Source organism: Crocodylus porosus, unplaced genomic scaffold (assembly GCF_001723895.1).
Source record: "Crocodylus porosus isolate Cpor-Errol unplaced genomic scaffold, CroPor_comp1, whole genome shotgun sequence".
Taxonomy (NCBI): domain Eukaryota; kingdom Metazoa; phylum Chordata; order Crocodylia; family Crocodylidae; genus Crocodylus; species Crocodylus porosus.
This window is the reverse complement of record NW_017728886.1, coordinates 144,065,421-144,084,284: the sequence shown is the minus strand read 5'-3', so window position 1 is coordinate 144,084,284 and position 18,864 is coordinate 144,065,421. Positions and strand designations below refer to the sequence as shown.

At 43.6% G+C, this 18,864-nt stretch overlaps 1 protein-coding gene across 3 annotated transcripts in view; it reads left to right on the top strand.

The window, feature by feature from the left end:
* Positions 1-18,864, top strand: part of PIGN (phosphatidylinositol glycan anchor biosynthesis class N) — a 155,840-nt gene that overhangs the window by 7,079 nt on the left and 129,897 nt on the right. For all 3 annotated transcript variants that reach the window (XR_002102371.1, XM_019542154.1, XM_019542163.1), the window contains exon 2: positions 15,890-16,149. Coding sequence is in view for 2 of the 3 variants with exons in the window: in XM_019542154.1 (XP_019397699.1) it covers positions 15,923-16,149 (227 nt within the window). In the remaining variant the exon portion in view is untranslated. The remainder of the gene's footprint in view (positions 1-15,889; positions 16,150-18,864) is intronic.

Sequence of the window (18,864 nt, the reverse complement as noted above, 5' to 3'; positions counted from 1 at the left end):
TCCCTTCCCTTACAACAGATTTACCAGCTGGACCCTGCTACTTTCCGGTTGCTGAGCTGCGCTTCTGGCCACCTGCGCTACGTTTTGCCTGTGTTCATGCACAGGCCATTTATTGGCAACATGATCAGTTACATCAGCCAAAAAAAGCCAATTGCTGATGCTGTCAATTTTCCTTATATCAGTACCGATGTATCAGTGCACCTCTTTTTTTTTTAAAAGTGTGGAGAACAACTGAATGTGCCGTATGTGGTAACGCAGACATGTCTGTGGCACCACTTGCTGCACAGCTGTGCTCGCCTGTATGTGTAAGAGAAGTTTCATAGAGATGGCAAAAGCATGGTAAGAACAGCATGTTCTATATTCCCTCCCCCCCCCCACCCAAAAGATCACTTTGTTGCTTTCATTATTGTTTAATGAAAAAAAAATCTCTGGGCTCCAGGAGTAGCAGCGAAGGATCTAACAAATTCTCAGATTTCTAACCACCTTATGACTAGATAAAAACAATTACTGATATGCAGACTTAAATATTCAAGGTAATGGAAAGAACATGCAGCAGTAGTAAATTTGGTTTCTGTTGTGTGAGTTTTTTAATGTGAAGTTCAAGTCAGTTCTTTCTTAAATAGTAAGTGTTTTGTAGCAGAGGGAGTTTTGCTTTTTGTTTTAGTAATATTTTTGGCTTTTAGTAATAGGATTTCTTTACAGTACTGGCCTTGGTATTTTCTCTTTCACTAAGAAGTGAAAAGATGTGGCAGTTGGTTGTACATATTTAGGTAAACAATCCTTATAATTTATAAAAGAATTGAAATGCTACATATTAAAATATCTTCAGTAGACTTTTAGGAAATTTATATCACAGTATACTTGATTTTATTTTGAAGGTTTTTAAATAATTACCTGAAGTATGTTTGCAGTTGTTCAGAGGCCAGAAATGAATGTGGCTTATGGGTGCAAAAACAAAATAAACCCCCCTCCTACCAAAAAACAAGACAGCACGCTGAAACTCTGTTAAGAGAGTGAGCTGATATTTTTGGGTCTAAAATGGCATTGGCAGTATTGAAGGTGGACATTCTTTCAGTAAAAGAATTCTAGTAGAATTAGGCAATTCGAAACCTAGTTAGTGAAAATAGGTTTGTATTTTAAATCTAGCGTGCATACTTTAACCAATGTACAAGTCTTTTATGTGAGAAGTTTTGAACTTCTGAAGTGTTAAGCAGCTTGAGAAACTGAATATTTAGCATTTGGTGCCTGGTTAAGAAAATGCCTCATCTTTCAGCAGCCTCTAGTGGCCTTTGGCACACATTGCAGAATTAATCCACGTTAGAATTGTTGGCAAAATTTGTGCATGGGGCTTTTTTTTCCTGTCTCTTTTTTTTAAGCAGAAAGTTAAACACTGGTGTTAAAGAAGACCTGATCCATTGCAATCAATGAAATTGCAGCTACTTATGTTAAGGAATTCATTCTTTCCAATGACCTAAAAACTACTGTGGAAGCGATGACATTTCAGCTCAACTTCAGTTTTGTGGAGAGAAGACTTTATTGTGTAAAATCTGGTCTTTAAAAAAAATAATTGAAATGAGAGTCTGGATTTAAATATTCCCCTGACTTTTTTTTTTAAACTTAGTCATTGTGGTCATGTGCAAGAACCAGAAGGTGTGGACAGAAATAATGATTGCATTTGTTCAGATGGCCAGCTGTACAAATGTGCCTGCCTTTTGAAATGTTCTAAAATCAGCTGAAGCATTCCATAAGAACAACTTTTGAAATGAGCCACTATTTCGAATCTCGTGGTGTTCTACTCTTTCTTATGAGCAGGGATCCTGGTTTTCTCTGCTTAAAAATCACAAATTCTCCAATTTTTAAAATTTTTGCAGATTCTCTGATTTAAAATACCCTAAATCCACGATTAAAATAAAACGCCACTATATGTGTATGTATATGTATGTATCAATTAAACACTATGTTTTATTGATGTGTTTACAATTTTGAAACAATTTGGAAGTCTACTAGTGCCTCAATCACCATGGTAAAATAAATTCTAAATATCTATACATTTTGGTATTTGAATTTGGGTTTCTTATCATGGAAAACCACAGCTCCCCCTGCCCCCGTTGCTCACCAGGACATAGAACCAGGCCCCTCACTCTCCATCCACAGCCCCCTCCCTTTCCCCAGCCCTGCTGGAGGGGGCCCTCGGTTGCCAGGGCTAGGGGGCCAGAGACCTGGGTCCACAGCCCCCTACCCCTCTGCAGCAGCATCTGAGCCCTGGCTGCCCCTTGCAGGAGGTGGCAGCTGTTGCAGTGGAGCGGAGCCTGGCTCCGCCACTTTGGGCAGCAGGGCCAGAGCAGAGCCCAAGAGTGGGGTGGAGGTGGATATGTGCTGCCTGCTGTGGGCTTCAGGCTCCCTGTCCTGCCTGCCCATCCCGTGTAGCCTCTGTGGCCCAGGAGGCAGGACCCAGCATGAGGGCAGAGCAGGTTATGGTAGGGAAGCTTGTTACCACTGCTGGGAGCTCATCCCCACACTGAGGGGCGCAACTCTGTACTGCTGCCCCTGCTGCTGGATAGGCAGGGGGGCACCTTACCAGGGCAGTGTGGGACTCCCAGCAGTGGTAACAAGCTTCCCTGTCCTGTTCTGCCCTGCTGTGCTAGGTCCCACCTGCTGGGTTGCGGAGGCCCTCAAAGGAGAGCAGCAGGGTGGGGAGCCCGAGCCTGCAGTGGGCAGCCTGTACCCATTCCTGTCCCACACACACATTTGGGGCATACATGCCCCACAACTGCCCCCTGAAAGAGTTGCCTGCAGCAGCTCCCTCCCACTCCCTGCCAGGGCCCTGCAGCCACACATAGCCCTGGGCCGCATGTGCTGCCTGTGCTGGGCAGCACCCCCAGCCCTGCCCAACTGCCCCCCTCCCTCCTTTTGGGGCCCTCAATCCCTCCTTCTCATCTCTTCCCCCCTGCGGCCAGACTTACTTGCAGGAGCTGCTCTCCCAGCTGCCTGGCGGCCATGCATGTGTGTGAATGTGCACATGCACATGGCACCTCTTGCCTGATTGCGCTTCTGCTCCCCCGAGCCCCTTGTAAGCTGGAACTTTGCAGAGAGGTCTTTGCAAAAGTGGAAAATCTGCATTTCTCCCTTAAAATGAGAAATCCATTTTTTTTTCCTTGGGTAAAAAGGAAAATCCACATTTTTTTTCCCCCCATTTTTCTGTGGGAAACGGAAAACCCAGAAGCAGAGTGCGGTGGGCAGTCTAGCAGCCTGACTGACGGCCTGCCAGGTTGTCCAGCTGCTGGGTCCTGCTTCCAGGTCCCTCTACATCTCTGCTTTAGGGAGAGGAGAGGTTTAGGGGATGGATTTCCAGCAGCAAGGGGCCAGGGAGCCCCCATACTGTTGCCACAGCTGGGAGCACTTGGCACTGGGAGCTTGTTCTCCATGCCACTCACTGCTCCAGTCCTCTACCTGCCCCTGCGCTGCTGCTGCTGGGCATTCCCACCCCTTTACTCTGGGGAGAGGGTTTGGGGGAGGATCTGGGGACTAGAGATGGGTAGTCCAGTGGTGGAGTCCCCTGGACCTTTGTTAGGTCCCATGTTCCTACTGCTTGTCTCTGCTGCCAGAGTCTCATGTATCCCACTGGCCGTGGAGCTGAGATTTTGGCTCTCCATCCCCCAGTCCCTTGTACCTCTCGGTTCCTGCAGCCTCCTGTAGCCTACCCTGGTTGGAGAGGAAATGGCTACATGCAGCTAAAACTGTTTTTGAAGTTCTCCAGCTGGGTGATGTGACCAGTCAGAGTGCTCCAAAAGTGTTTGGACACTAGACAGCCTGCCAGAGCGCCATGATGATGGAAGGGGCAAGGGGGAGCCCGGCTGGCCTGGTTCCCCCCTTCCCCGCCCCCCCCAGCTCCCTGCAGGCAGCAGTGAGGGGGAGGGGGGGGGAAGCAGGCCTGTCTCCCTCCCTCCCCCCCGACCGGACAAGAAGCAGGGGCAGGGCTGTAGGTGGAGTGATGAGGAGCCGTCAGGCCCCAACAAAAGCCTCTTGCCACCATCCTGTTTTCTTTTCATGTCAGTTTTATGGTTTTTACTGGCAAGGCTGCTTTGTTTTTACAACTTCTCTAGGAAAATTAGGGAAACTATATTTCTTGTAGCAATACAGCATTTAATATATTTGGTTAAATCAATTCGTATGTAACGGGGCAGTAGACATCCTGTGGCAGAGGCTCAATTGTGGGTGGTTACTCAAGGAGTGCCCTCAGGCAGTTAAAAACCCCAGAGAGAGAAAGCAGAGAGCCCCAGCCAGGGGGAAGAAACTGTCCATGAGCAGGAGATGGACTGAAAGCCAGACAAGCTTGACACTAGGAAAGAGCCAGAGCACAAAGACCTCTCCTGCAGCCTGGGGAAGGGCTGTCAGTTTTTGATGTGCTGATTTCCTTCTTCTGTAAGAACTGTGCCTGCAGTGCAAAAGGTGAAAAGCCTCGTTGGGCAAAGCCAGGCTGTAAAAAGGCAGCAGGCTTCCCAGCCTGCTTACATGCTACTGTGACCAGCTTAAGATAAAGCTATGATATGGCACGGGGTGGCCAGCCTGTGGCAGTGGCTGGTCACAGATCAGGCAGGGAGCAGAAAGCAGAGTGACAGATCAGGAGGAGAAAGGGAATCTGAGTGATACGTGGAGAGGATGTTGGGCTTACTTTGTGGCATGTCTGCCAAAAAGGTTGGCCCTCCACTGATTATATATTTGGATTTTCTGATTCAAGGTCTTCTTTTATTATGTCTTCTGCCAGGCCTCATACTCTGTTTAATGTGATCTCATTAATGGTTTAGCTAAGATGGTGATTGATTCATTTACTTTGCTGACCAAACTCTTTGTTAAACCTGCAAAGGTCCACTTTGTGGTCACTCAGGCAGGCTTTGGGCTCTGCTTTAACCACACATGCAGCTTAGGCTAGGCCCTTTGAAAATTGCTAAGGTTGGCAATGTTCCCGTACACAATTATGAGGGACAAACATCTGCTAAAAACATATGAATACAAGGATGAAAGGCAGTCAGAGTTAAAAGTTGCAGTGAGCAGCCTGTGGTTGTTCTTCTAATGGTAAATGTTGTGTCTAGGTGAATGAGTAGCAACTATATAGTTTCAAGTTAACTCTCATTTCCTCACTTTTCTGGACTTGTTTCAAGTAGATTGTGGTACAGTTAAGGTGGCTACTCCTACAACAAAGCCATTTTGTTAGTAATCCTCTGTAATGATGTAGTGCATGAAGTTTTTTAACTAGGATTAAGGACTTCAGCTGACCCTGTATAAACACAGCATTAAAAAAGCACACCTTACTCTAGTGCTTCCCAGCCTTTTCCTCAGTACGATTCCATTTAAACATTGGAATTTTTGCAACCCAAATGATGCAGAGAAGATAGATCAGTGCTGTCTCTCCCCATAGGTGGCACAGCTGAAGCCAAGCCTGTGCAGTAGGGAGGATGCAGGCCATGGGCTCTGGGTTCCCCATCCTGCTGCTCTTCCCTCCAGGGGCCTCTGCAATCCAGCAGGTGGGACCAGGCATGGGAGAACAGAGTGGGGTGGGGAGTCTCAGTGCTGCTTCTGGCAGCCCCGCACCAGCTGTGCTGTCATAGTAAAGCACTCTCTACCCGCCTGGCAGCGGTGGAGGTGGCAGCAGCATGGAGTTGTGGCACCAAGCCTTCCTGCTGCACTCTGACCTCCAGCACTGGGTCCTGCCCACTGGGCCATTAAGGCCTGGCGGGGGACACAGGGAGCCCCAAGCCTGTGGCGGGCAGTCTGCATCCATCCTTACCCCATGCACAGAACTGGCGGGCACGCATCTTCCCATGCCTCCCTTTCCAGGAGTATACACAGCAGTGGACAGCCAACCCCCACTACCACCCCTCCCAGACAAGCGGCCTGTGGCTCCATCCTGTTCCCCCAACCAGGCCCTGCATTCCTGCTCTGCCTTGGCTGTGAGCCCCTTTACCCCTGTTTCACTCCCTCCCTCCATCCCCATGGGGGGCTCAGTCTGCCCTCTGTCCCATAGACTTACATAGAGGCTGGTGTGGGAGTTGCTGTCCCCACTGCCTGCCTGCCACCTGCATGTGTATGGTGCATATGCACATGGCGCTCCCTGCTTGATTGCCCTGTTCCTTCTCCCCCCAGCCCTAAGCAGTCCCTTGCAGGCTTGAATTCTGTTAGCCTGCAAGGGGAACCCAGTGTTCCTCGCTTTTTTTTCTGTGAGTTTCATCATAATCGGTCGACAATGCTGCATGTCTTTGCAACCCCATTTTTAATCATTGCAGACCTAAATGGGGTCATGACATCAAGGTTGGCAACCGCTGCCTTACTGCCAGGGCTTGCAGTCTCGGCAGTGGCAGTTTCTAGAAGTTTAAGGACACAGGTTATTCATGGTTTTGGACAGAAGTGTTGACTGACTGTGGGGTGGTTCTGTCCAGACTATTGATGATGCACTAGGACCCCCTCTCCCCACCACCTCCCAACCCAACTCATCCTAAGTTTTTTGTCTGGCAACAAGGAGGACAAACAAGATAAGAGTCATGTTGTGGCCTAAGGACCAGTAAGCCTCCTGGCCTGGCTGTGACACCAACTATTTCTATGGCTTTAGCCAAGCAAAGCATTTTTGTCCATTCTTTCCTTGTGGAATGAAACTGATTAATGTCTGCATCACTGTGGGTTTGTGAAGTGCTGCTGTATGTGGTCTAAAACTCACCAGTTTGAGAGACCCCACACCTGATGGGGCTCTGGATCCTGGCTACACATAGGGACCAAGAGCTTTGTGTGAGCCCAGGTTTTTCTTGCACCCCATAGCCTTGGAGAATATGGCAGCTGCAATCCCATGGCTTGGAAGTTGCACCCCTGTGGTTGGCAACCCTGTCAGCTGGTGGGCTCGCAGCCCCAGGGAAGACCCTGCTGCACATGGAAGTTAAAGCTCAATAGCAACCAGTTCTAAAGGTGGTACACATTTTCGAAGTCTAACTTGGTTGGAGCTTTTTCTTATGCGTTAGCTACTTTGCATGTGTAGCTGGTCTCAGCATAATTGTAGAATTAACCAGTTAATTGGGTGGTCCCTGTAACAGGTAGAGGGGGTCTAAAGCTCATTTTACCAGGAGGTTGTTTCTGCATTGAAAGAAAAAGTGAGTGCTAGGACCTTGGAGAGCAACAGTTTGTGGTTCACATGTACATGGCTTTGAAACTTATACATGCAGTTCAATGAATCTCATGCTAAAAAGTGCTGTAGCTCTGTTTTTGTTCTCTCCTTTAAGGCACCATTAAAAAAAACAAACTAAAAAAAATAGTGTACATTCATTGCAGAAGGCTGCAGTACACTATTTCTCTGGTCTATTAGGCTTTCATTCATCACCCTGTATATTTTGAATTCAGCTTATTTATGCAATTTGTAGATTGCATTTTAAATAATACTTTTCCTCTGACTGGGAGAATTAAAACTAAAACTAGACCAGTGTTGGCACTAAAATACACTGTCTAAAGGGGAGCTGTGTGAAAAGCCATTTGTTTGGTTAGCTATTACTGTTTCCATTATGTTGGTTGAGGTCCTTCATGTGCAAAGAGTTCTTTCTCGCAGTCCTTTCTGTTTAGTATTGACAATGTTATGAAATCACTATTAAGATTTAAATGCAAGACACTGTGCGAGAAAGCTAACAAATGGCTTACTTTTAAGTACTCATACTTGGTAATAACTTAAATCTTAGTAGGAAAATGTGATTAAAATCAGACACTGATTTTTGTATTTCAGTTCTGTTTTTAAAGCTTTAATTTCTCATTACCGTCTGCCCCCACCCCCCAACTAGTTTGTTAATTTCTGCATATACAAGCTTTTCCCCAGATTTTTAGGAGGCAGTCATTCTTAAATGATTGTAAGGCAAGTGTAACAGGGAACCCTAGCCTTGTTACTAGAAAACAGGGCAGCCCCTTTAAGAACTGAGTTTTCAGAGCACAGCCTGCCAGCAGAGCAGGGGTTAAAGGGTAGCCCTGCAAACCTATCAGCTGACTGGGGCTATCACATGACCAGGAGAGAGCTGTAAAAGCTGTAGGTTATGCTACCCCAGGGGGATGGCCAACCCAGGTTGTGGCAGAGCTTGTGGCTGGAAGAAAACAGCTGTGCAGGCCAGGGCACAGGATAGAGCAACCCAGAGAGAAAGAGATGTGAGGTTAGCAGGCAGGGCCAGGTTAATGTATAGGCAAGCTGTGCCTGAGGCCCCAAGTGAAGAAGGGGCCCAGTTGTGCTTGTTTTATGTATTAAAATTATTGAGTGAAAAAAGTAATATAAATATACATTATTAAGCAGGGGCCCATGAGCTTGTTTGTCTAAGACCCTCTAAAGGGTTAATCTCACCCTCTAAGCAGGCACACTGCCTCTATTATTTTTCTTCTTTGTTACAGCCGAGGGGCTTAACATTTGTTGTAGTTTAAACCAGTGGTTTGTGTTAGGAGTATATGGGAGGTTTTTGGAGGTCCCACTAGTGCCCAACACGCACATGACTGTCTTGAGCCCTGCCAGGGTCAGGCTCAAGGTTTGAGCAGTTATTGAGCCTGCAATAGACAGAGAGAAGGCTAGGTGGCAGCCACACAGGGGCCTAGGGCTCAGCAGACAGGTCAGAGGCCCAGTATAAATGTGAGCTAGAGCCTCAAAGCCAGCCCCAATTCAGTGGGGCTGGCTTTGAGGCTAAAGCGGCAGAGGCTGGGGAGGCTGAAATTTACAGTAATGACAGCAGCATCTGCAAGGCATGGGGCATGGCATAGGGATGGTGTGGAGCCATGCAATTATCTCTAAAAGCAGGAGCTCCCCACCCCCTCTGGGTGTTTTTTGGAGTGAAGACCAGAGCCGGGAAACCCTGGGGCAGCCTCCCCTTTGAGAACCAGAAGGAACATCGAGACGTGGCAGAAAAGTGAAGGGGAGACTGTTCCCAGAAGTGAGTTGGAATAAGTGGGACTCTGGGGTGGCTCCAGGGGTTTTCAACTGCCCTGGGGATGGTGCCCTGTTACAGCAAGGTATGCCAAAATTTTGTTATTTTTATTTTATTTTATTGTACCTACTCTTACAAGAGGGTTAGAGAGATACATGAGTGCCCTTGGGGTTACTTCATATTTATACCCTTCCACCATGTGTGGTTTGTTCATGTTTGCTCTTTTCCTCAAGTCTGCTCCCCATTTAAAGGGAGGAGCTTTGCCACTTGATTTCTTCTTCTGTTAGTGGACTCCAGCTGCCTCCTTTCTGCTCTGCTTTACATTACCGCAGTCTAGCCTGTAGAGAACAAAGGAGATCCAGCATCAGGCTTCTCAGCTCATATTGTTATATTTGTTTTAGTACTGTTGGGTTAGGAGGGTGGAGATGATATCTTGGGCGCTGGTGTGAAGAAGTGGCTAGTAAAATACTAAATACATAAAAGGAACACAAGCTGATCTTAAGTAGCTCTGTGGTGCTGAAGAGAGTCCATGATTTGTAGGAAAAGAATTCTGGACATTGCCAGAGAATGCAAGCTGAAGCAGAAGACTCTCAGGAAAAGGTGTACAGGAATTATTGGTTTGGTCTGTCTTACATTTTTATCTCTAAACAGTAATTGTGATGAAGACTCTGTGCAAAACCCATCTCTGTATTACATACTACTCCACTCACAAATTCCAATTAGGTTTTCACCCTGTTGTGACTAAATGTTGCCAAGGTTCCTCCATGCTGCTTTAATGTAGTCCATCCTTGAAGGAAGTACCCATTGCATGTTGTCACCTTCAGTTGCCTTGTTGCTAGTGTTGGTCTCAAGTCACATGAGTGGGCGAATTGCAGAGTCCATCAGAAACTAGGGATTTATATGACATTAATAGCAGGGATTAGGGAAAACCCACCAAGTTGCCTTCTTCAAGGATTTCAACAACAACAACAAAAAGTTCAGGAGGGCAAGTCTCAAGGCTGCTCTGGTATTTTATGACCTAAAAGGCAGAAAGACTGATAGCCTTGTTTATCCCTTGGAAATTTTGCAGGGAAGTTAGTTATGCAGGATTATCCTGATAGTCAGTGATATTAAAAAAGAATATTTAATTCTCTGAGCATTTTGCCTCAGGTATAGCTGTGCATTGCTAACCCACATTTAAAATTTAAAACAGATGCCATTTGTTGTGGTATTATGCAAAATATTCAATGAAAATGTTGAACATGAATACTTTTAAGCAGATGGCCTGAGTCTCAAAAGCACGTTTAAATGTAAAAGCAAATGGAAATACTATGCTTGCAGTTTAATTGTGTTATAGTCTTCATATCATGCTTCAATTCAGTAAGAAAAAGGGGTTTCTAAAGGGAGGAAGAAAAGGGATTTGATCATCTCGCTGCTAATCATAGCACAGCTCAGTGTTGAGTAGCTAAGATGAATTTCAATATAGCACATTGGGATTTGGCATACAGATGGTAGAGGAGGTTAATTTGGGGCTTGCCTGGCAGGTATGTTTCATAAATTCAGTTGGACTGTCAACAGGCTTGTACTTGTTTACCCCATGAATCAATGAATTGTGTGATTTTTTTTTTTTTTTTTTTTTTTTTTTTTTAATAGTATTAGGAGGCAAAATTTAAGCAAATTAATTCCAAAGCAGCATTTTGACATTCAAGTGGTACACAAAGCCTTCATGGTATCTAATTTCCCAGTGCCATGTAAAATCTGTCTCTCCACAGCAAACTTTCTACCACAAGCTGAAATTTCATATATGGACAAATGTTACAATTGCCCTTATGATAGTTGAAATTAAATATGTAATATGGTTTACTTGGAAAATGTCTTTCAACCAGAGAAAATAGGCAATCTTACTTATTTTGATGCTTAAAAGGTTATTTAAATGCATGTTCATTGAAAATGCATTTCCAGTAATTCTCTTAATCCTACACAATGGACATATAGTGCTTAGTGGAGCATGATCCTTGCAGAGGAGATGAATCCTGTATTCTGTGCTCTTGTCTTGACCCTTTTAAAATTATCCTTCTTTCCACCCAGCATATTAATTACTAACATTTTAAAGTCTTTTACTCTATATATTAAAACCAGGTAAAAACAGGAAATGTTGTTTTGCACACAGAGTTTTATTGTCCTTTTTTCTAAATGAAGTGAAATGGGGTAACATTTTGAGTGCAGTTTCAAAACTAGGATTAGATGTCGATGGCTTTGGGGGGAACTTAGCTTGCATTTTCATTAATCATAAAGCACTCAATTGAGCACAAGGCTGTGGATAAAGGGTCTATGGCAGGTAGTCCTCTGCACACAGGAAATATTGGCCTGGAGCATAAAGGGGCAATGTGGACCATGTCTATAACCTGCTGACAAGAACTTATCTGGAATGAAGAGAACACTCCTGATTCAGATGACTAGCTGACTCATTTTCCACTTCACCCCCCTCTCCAAGCGCTGTATGCTGTGTGAGAGTTAATACACATCTCCTAGCTTTGTGAATATAAATGAGGCACCTGACAGACCTCTGGACTCTTCTATTTATTTTTAATGCCTGGGAATATCAAACTACTCCACTACAGAGTGTGATACCTGAAACACCATGATTACTTTCAACTTCTGTTGGAAAAATTGGTGGATGTGAGGGTACTGGCTATGACACAGTAGTTGCTTAATATGCTCAGAAGATCTTAGAAAAAAAGATCAGAAAAGAAAGGTTAATTAAGAAGATATGGGGAATAAAATAAACCAAGAAGCTGTTTCTTTCTTAGTATTACTCGAGTACTACTTTGCTAAATAGGAAATGTTTTCTTGGTTTAATTTAGACAAAGGAAATACATCTGCCTACTCCAAAAATAATCCAGTTCCAAAATTTTAACCTCCACACTGTCTGACATAATGGTCTTGACTCTATTTTATAACCTGGTTCTCCACTCTAATCATCCAGGATGACAGCTATCTCCAGTCTCCATACTGGTTTGCTCCAGTTACCTACATAAAAAGAGTTTTTGGTGTTCCCGGTTTCTCTAAGACATTTTTGTAGTGAAATGTCTATGGCATGGCCCACTGAGGATACAGGAACCTTTTTGACACCTGTCTTTCAAAGCCTTAACAACCCATCTTGGAGACTTTTAAAAAACTGGTGTCTGATGTGCTATACCAGTTGTTGCTCATTGAGTAAGTTAGTTTTACATCACTGGGCAGAAACTTTCTAAAATATGCTCCTACCCCTTTTCTCTTGAATGTTAGCTTTGACAGATGTGTCCAGCCTGTCACAAGGGGATTCAGTCAGGTCTTGCAGGGAACTTGTTGAAAATGCCACATCCTTGAAAATGCCACATACCACTCAAGAGCCTGCTTTCCAGTTCTGGAGATGAGACACTGCAGATTTTTGCAACTCCTTGAGAACTGGAATGTCTTAATTCTGTGTGATCTGGCTGACATTATCCCAGGTTTTATTCCCTTTTTGCTTATGGCAAGTGCTGAGATCTCATCCTGCAGGTTCACTGTTGCTTATTAAGATTGCCTGTTGAACTCTGTAGTTTTATTGGTTTTTTTTTTCTTTCCGTTTTGGTGCCTTAATGTACATCCCTCTCTCTTGAGTCTGTTTGGGCATACAGACCCAAAGACCGAAGTTGTGGGTTAACGATGTACAGCTCATGGTCCAGTTCTGGCTTGCTAACTAGTGTTTTGGCTCTCTAGGCTGGATAATGGTAGCAGGGACAGGGCAGCAGCAGTAGCCTGGCTTTGGACCTAGCTCCATTCATTCAGCCTACTGCTGTTGAGAGGTTGCTAACCCTTAAGTGACTTTTCCCCCCTATTTCTTCACAGTGTTCTTTCGTGTTCTCCATTTTTATATACAAATATCAGTACATTTCCCATAAATGTAAAGGGTTCTGAATGCACTATTTATCATAGCTTCCTGTAGGTGTCAGTAGTGGTATTTAATTATGTGGCTTTTGCCCAGTAGCACAAAAACAATCTGTGAACAGCTGTGGTGTACCTGTTAACTTGATTTGCCTGAAGTAAATATCTTTCTATCAGAAACACTTCTGTTGGCAGGGATCTCTCCCATACCAGAGAAACAAGCCCAAACTTAAGTGATTAGGTCAAAACTTACAAGGAAAGCGGAGATATCCAGCCATTTCTTTTAATTTTAATCCTGCTCAGATGTTGTGAACTGAAGATGGGACTTTGTTATTACTGCGTTTGTTTGGTTTAGATGCTGAAAGAATTAAAAAGAAGATAAAATCTGAGGTTTTTATTGTTCACCAAGACCAAGGGAGAAGAGCTCCATCATTAGTGATCAATTTATGTGCTCTGGTGGGTGAGAATTGCAGTGAGGATGAATGCTTTGAATGGCTATAATGTATAGTCTCTTTGGGTAGGAACAGATGATGCCTTTGTGCTGCCATAAATTTTTTTATGACAGCAAAGTGATAGGAAATAGATGTTCCTACCTCTTTTCATGCCACAAATGCCCAAAAGGTAGTGACAGAATGACAGAAGAGAGTAATTTGTGCCACTTCATTATAGTGCAGGTCTGTTTACTTATGGTAGGAGAGCATGGGCATCTCAGAGCTGTCTGCACTCTCCAGCGGCTTGAAGGGCCTGATTCTGGGCATGCCAGGAATTCCCAGGCAGAATCAGGCCACTCAAGCCCTTGGAGTACTTGCCTTGCTTACCAGGGTACGCCCCTGGGATCTCTAGGTACATGTCTGGGTAAGTGGGGTAATGGTTTTCCTGCTCACTGAGACATGTCCCTGGGATGTTAGGGATGTCTCCCAGCAAAGCAGGGAAACCTCTGACCAGTGCTTCACATGTAGGCATGGTCCTGGCAAGAGGGCATGGAGTAGCAGGAACTGAGGAATTCCTGGTGCCGTGTGCTTCCATGCTAGAAGGTGTGCCAATCTATCTTCACATGGAGGCACAGATCTCTTGGCATGGAAGCATGTAGTACTAGAGATTCCCCTGAACCCGAGCTTCCATGGGTCCTGACAAGGAGGAGCAGGGCAGCAAGGAACATGGGCAGTCCCTGGGCAAAGGGAACGTATCATCCATACCCTGCATTGGGCCATGTGTGTTCGCGCAGTAAAGTGAGGGCCAGGCTATAAAAACACATCGAAAGATGCACTTAGCTTGACAGGTTTTCTTTTCCTCTTAACTATTAAGTAACTAACTGTATTGACATTGAACAACATACTATAATGTAACCTGTACTCGGACTATTCTCCCACTGGCTGGTTTGTTTGAGTAAGGATCATAGGGTGTCTAGCTTGTTGAGTAAGCGTCATAGGGTGTGTAGCTTGTTGAGGAATCAACTGCTGAGGTTTCCTTGACAGGCATTTCCTTACTAGACAGATGAGGATAGGATTGGTTCTCTAAGCCTAATTACTGAAAACAGAAAAAAGGGAATTTTTTTTCCCCCCTTATGACCTTGTAGACTTTGGAAAAAATACTTTCTTTCTGCTGTGGTTGCAGAAATTTAAGTTTCTGTTCAGTAGTGACAGTTGAATTGTACCTGGATCAGTGAGGAAGGGTAAGGGTGAGAGATGGATTTAATTTATCTTTCTGGAAATTGCTTGTAATTGGCCGCTCTTAACCGGTTGGGGTCCTTAAAGCTGGAGTAACTCAAGATTTGTCTACTTGCAGAAGTGCACTGATTCACAAGTCCTAATTAAATTATCTACTAGTTAGAAATGCTGGGGAAGGATCTTGATTCAATAAAACTGTTTAAGGTAATGGTGACTATGCACTGAAGAGCTTTCCTGAGCTCAGGCAAATACTGAATAATTTCCCTGAGGTATAAAATAAATATAAGATCAGGTATGTATGTGAGAGAGGGAGGGAGAGAGGGCCCAGTATTGTAGATTAAAATAAAGGCAGGGTGACAAGCAGTGAGAAGTGGCATGAGCCGCATATGTTGAACAGTTTTAATGTGGACTGGTAACTAGATGCACTGTGCGCAAGTCATTGCTTGTATAGTGTAATTAAACCATGATTACAAAATAAAAGCATTTAAACAAATTAATCATGGGGATCATTATCTTCTGACTAGACAAAAAGAAAGTTCTAGCATTTTTCATGCTTGCTAAGCCAGGGTCTAGATTGGAAGAGACCTGAGGGGATCAATGTAATGTAAAAATGTAGTTGTTTGCTAATTTAACTTCTTTTGATTTACATTCTTCTACTTTGCCAGCCTCTGGGAATGTGCAGCAGTAAATGTATGATTAGAATAAGATCTGCCTTCATTGTGGCCTTTTGCCTTCTCCATTTGAAGCATTTAAAGTGTTGGAGGCCCTGAATTCAATTTGATGACATGTCTCTCAGTGTCTTTCAGTGCTTTGATTTCACAGTTTTAACTTGTCTAAACTTTTTTTTTTTTTTTTTTTGAGTGTTCCTGTGTAGACATTGAGGCTTTCAATAGCTATTTACTTCCAGGTTCCTTTGTCTCTCCTAAACTGCAAAGGTCAGCATGCCTGCACAGCCAGCCAGCCAAGAGAGGGTAGTATGCTTTTGCAAGCCTGCATGACACCTGACTCTGCTGTCACAGAAGGAGTTTAAAAATGCCTACTGAAAATGATGGGAACTGCCTTTGGTTGGTATTCTGCATGATCATCCACAAGTACATTTGCAATATTTTTTTACTGTAAGATGAGCTGCAAGGAGAAATACCAACAGCTTGACTGATCATGATATTTCAGGGTAACTTTTTAATGATCTATAACTCACAGCTGAAGGTTTTACTATTTCTTCTTTTACTACTTCTCTTTTTCCTTCCAATTATTTGGCTATTTTTAGGTTGAAGTTTTCTGAGGTGAATAGAGGACTAAAAAATTAGGATTTAGAATAGAAGCTGGCTACATATCTTACCATGATACAGTCTGAAGATATTAAGCTGAGTAAGATGTATCTGACTATCTCTCTTTGCTTTTCCCCCTCCTCAGTGTTGGACTTCCCTTTGAGAGCCACCTGCCACCATGAATTTACGACTCTTCATAGTTGCTGGTCTCCTCATGCACTGTGTGTTCTTGGCCTCTATTTTTGACATCTACTTCACTTCTCCTTTGGTTCATGGCATGACTCCTCACTATAATCCCTTGCCACCACCTGCAAAACGACTAGTGCTCTTTGTTGCGGATGGTCTGCGGGCAGACTCGTTATATGAAATTGAGGAGGATGGTAGTCCTAGAGCACCTTATCTTAGGTAAGCTTGTTAGAAGACATACTTGTTCTGGAAGTTTGTCATAGTGCAAATTGACCGTTAGACCTCTCACAGAAGTGTTTATCTTGGGAACAGGAGGAACAATCTCAGAAACACAGTAATGTATACCCAAATCCTCTGATTTTGAGGGTGAGGTATTTGTTGCAGAATAATGCTTTACAAATGTGAATGGAAATCATCATAGTTGTGAAGAAAACTATTAGACCAAATGTATATTGATGCAGTATTGTTACCTTGAAATAGAGCTCTAAGCTTCCTCTGTCTCAATTGCATGTTGACTCTGAAGCCTAATTACTGGCTATTTTTAATGGTTTTTCCTCTTTATTTTTTTAAACAGGAATATTTGATGTGCTTATCCTGCAGTTCAGAACAGTCTCTTGGGGTTTCTCTTCATCCAGATGCTAAAAGTTTGAGCTTCCCATACCTGTGTCTTGTGTATCAACCTTTTTCAGGCAAATTTTAAACTTAATGGGGGGGCAACACTAGACTGAATGTTAATCACAGTAAACTTCTAATGTATCATAATTTACCTGAAGCTTTTATGGAGCTTTGCAGACTTACCTGTAGCTGACTCCCATTGGCTGTTCTTGAAAGGTGTTGACTCCCATTGGAAGCTTTATGCTACACTAGAAGAAGGCTTTCCCATAAACAGTAACATCTTCCCTGATCTGGGATGACTGCCTTCCATATCAGTGCATTCCTTACACATTTGAAAAATTGCCAAATATGACTATAGTTTTTTGGTATGGATATAATCTGCTACCAATAATCCAATGCAAAGAGCTATCATGAGTGGCTTTTGCCCTTGGAGAACTTGTCCTGATTCAGAACAGTGAGATGCTGTTGAAATATTCTGTCTCATTAGTACAGCTTAATCATACAGTGAGATAGCATCTAGCCTATCTTTTCCCCTTTCAGTTTCTAGTAGATTTTGTTCCTCTGCATTAAGCATTTGGGAAGAAAGGATTCCCAGATCCATCCTTTCTAACATTGGGAAGCTTGCCCTTTTGCTGTCTCTGCTTCCGTGGTTTGTGGAGTGACAGAAGACTCAATTTGTTAGTGCAGTCAATCAGGTACATTTCTCAAGCACTGAATTTTTGTTAGGGTTTTCTTCTTCCTGTTGATTGGGTAAGACACCAAAAGGTCAGAGGACAGCATAAAATATCAGTGAATTTATTAGCATGGCCTCTAGAGGTGTTAGTAGGAAGGAAAAAACATGTAGCATTTTCTGCCTTTGAAAAATGCTCCCAAGAGATCTTTTCAGTGCTGTTGCGTACACTTCTGTCACTCAAATGGGACCTGGAACTTCTCCCTTCTACAAGCCCCTGAACTATCTTGTTAAATGTGTTCTGTAAAATAAATCAATAAGATCAGATATTGGCTGCTGGCACTGATATTTTGTTGTTACTTTGGCAGGATCTCCGTGTTCCAGCTTTTATGCCTGTCTATGATATCAAATTACGCAGTTTATACTAAGGAGTGCTTCTTCAGCTGAGCACTTGGCATTATCCCCACTACTGTAACAGGCTGTGCAGCAACAAGACTGCTTATCTTGTCCATGTGGAACACTTCAGAAGCTATTGTTTAATGAGGGAGATTATTTTTAGTGAGCAAGAACTATTCTGATAGTGATGTGCTAGAAGTGGCAGCAGAGTTTTTTTGTAGACAATTAAAATGAATAATAATTATAATCCATGGTGCTTGGAACAGCCTGCTGACCAGTATATGCCAGGCTCCCTGTGGTTTCCTCTTCAGAAAATCTTGAAATCTGTTTGTTCAGTAGTGTACCTTAGCTGCCAGAGAGATTTTTCTGACTACTTTTTGTGGTTTTGCTTTCTAGGAAGTATAGGGAAGGGATTCTTTTTTCAGTTTGCTGGCATCCTATATCTACAGTAAATTAACTTAGATGTTGCAGTCATCATCTTTGTTTTTCTGGGTTGCTTATACCTGTGTGGCTAAGGGGGACTTATCTATTGGTGGAAGTACTTATTAGCTAATAATTTTAAAGTGAACATGTGGAAAGGCAAGTCCTGTTTCAGCTATATTTTCTTTGACTTGTATTTAGCATCGCTTGAGGTAGGATCTCAAAAACAGATAAGGAGTCATGTTTAAATGCAGTTGAAACTGGGTTCTAGTTAAACTAATTTTGTAATTGGGTTGCTTGCTGACTGCATATAAGGCCTTACCTCTTTGTAGAACCATTTCCTTTAGAAAGAAAAACACCCTGGGGAAAAAAACACCTTTATGCTAACAATTTGCTTCAGTCATACTCTCCAGATGAAGCATATTTAGAAACACATTTTAGCAGGAATTAAGCTTAAAAAAATGTAAAACCCCTTAAAAAATCTTGTCTTAGTTCCAAACTAGATGAGACCCTGACTAATCATTAGCATAAACAACCCAGGGAGCAAAATCTAGGCTTCCTAACCTTTTGGAGCAGTACCCTCTTCCCTGAAGCTGTTCTCCCTCCTTCTGGCCCCATGTATTCCTCTCTGCCCCATGGCTCATCTTCAGAAGGAGGGATGGAAGGTGCTCTCAGCTCTGCCTGGCTTATAGTGTGTTGCTTGGGTCACTTTGCTACAAAGTGGGAGGTGTCAGTTTAAACCACAGATGCATCTCGAGCAGGTCCAGGGAGGTGATCCTCCCCCTCTATGCGGCACTGGTCAGGCCGCAGCTGGAGTACTGCGTCCAGTTCTG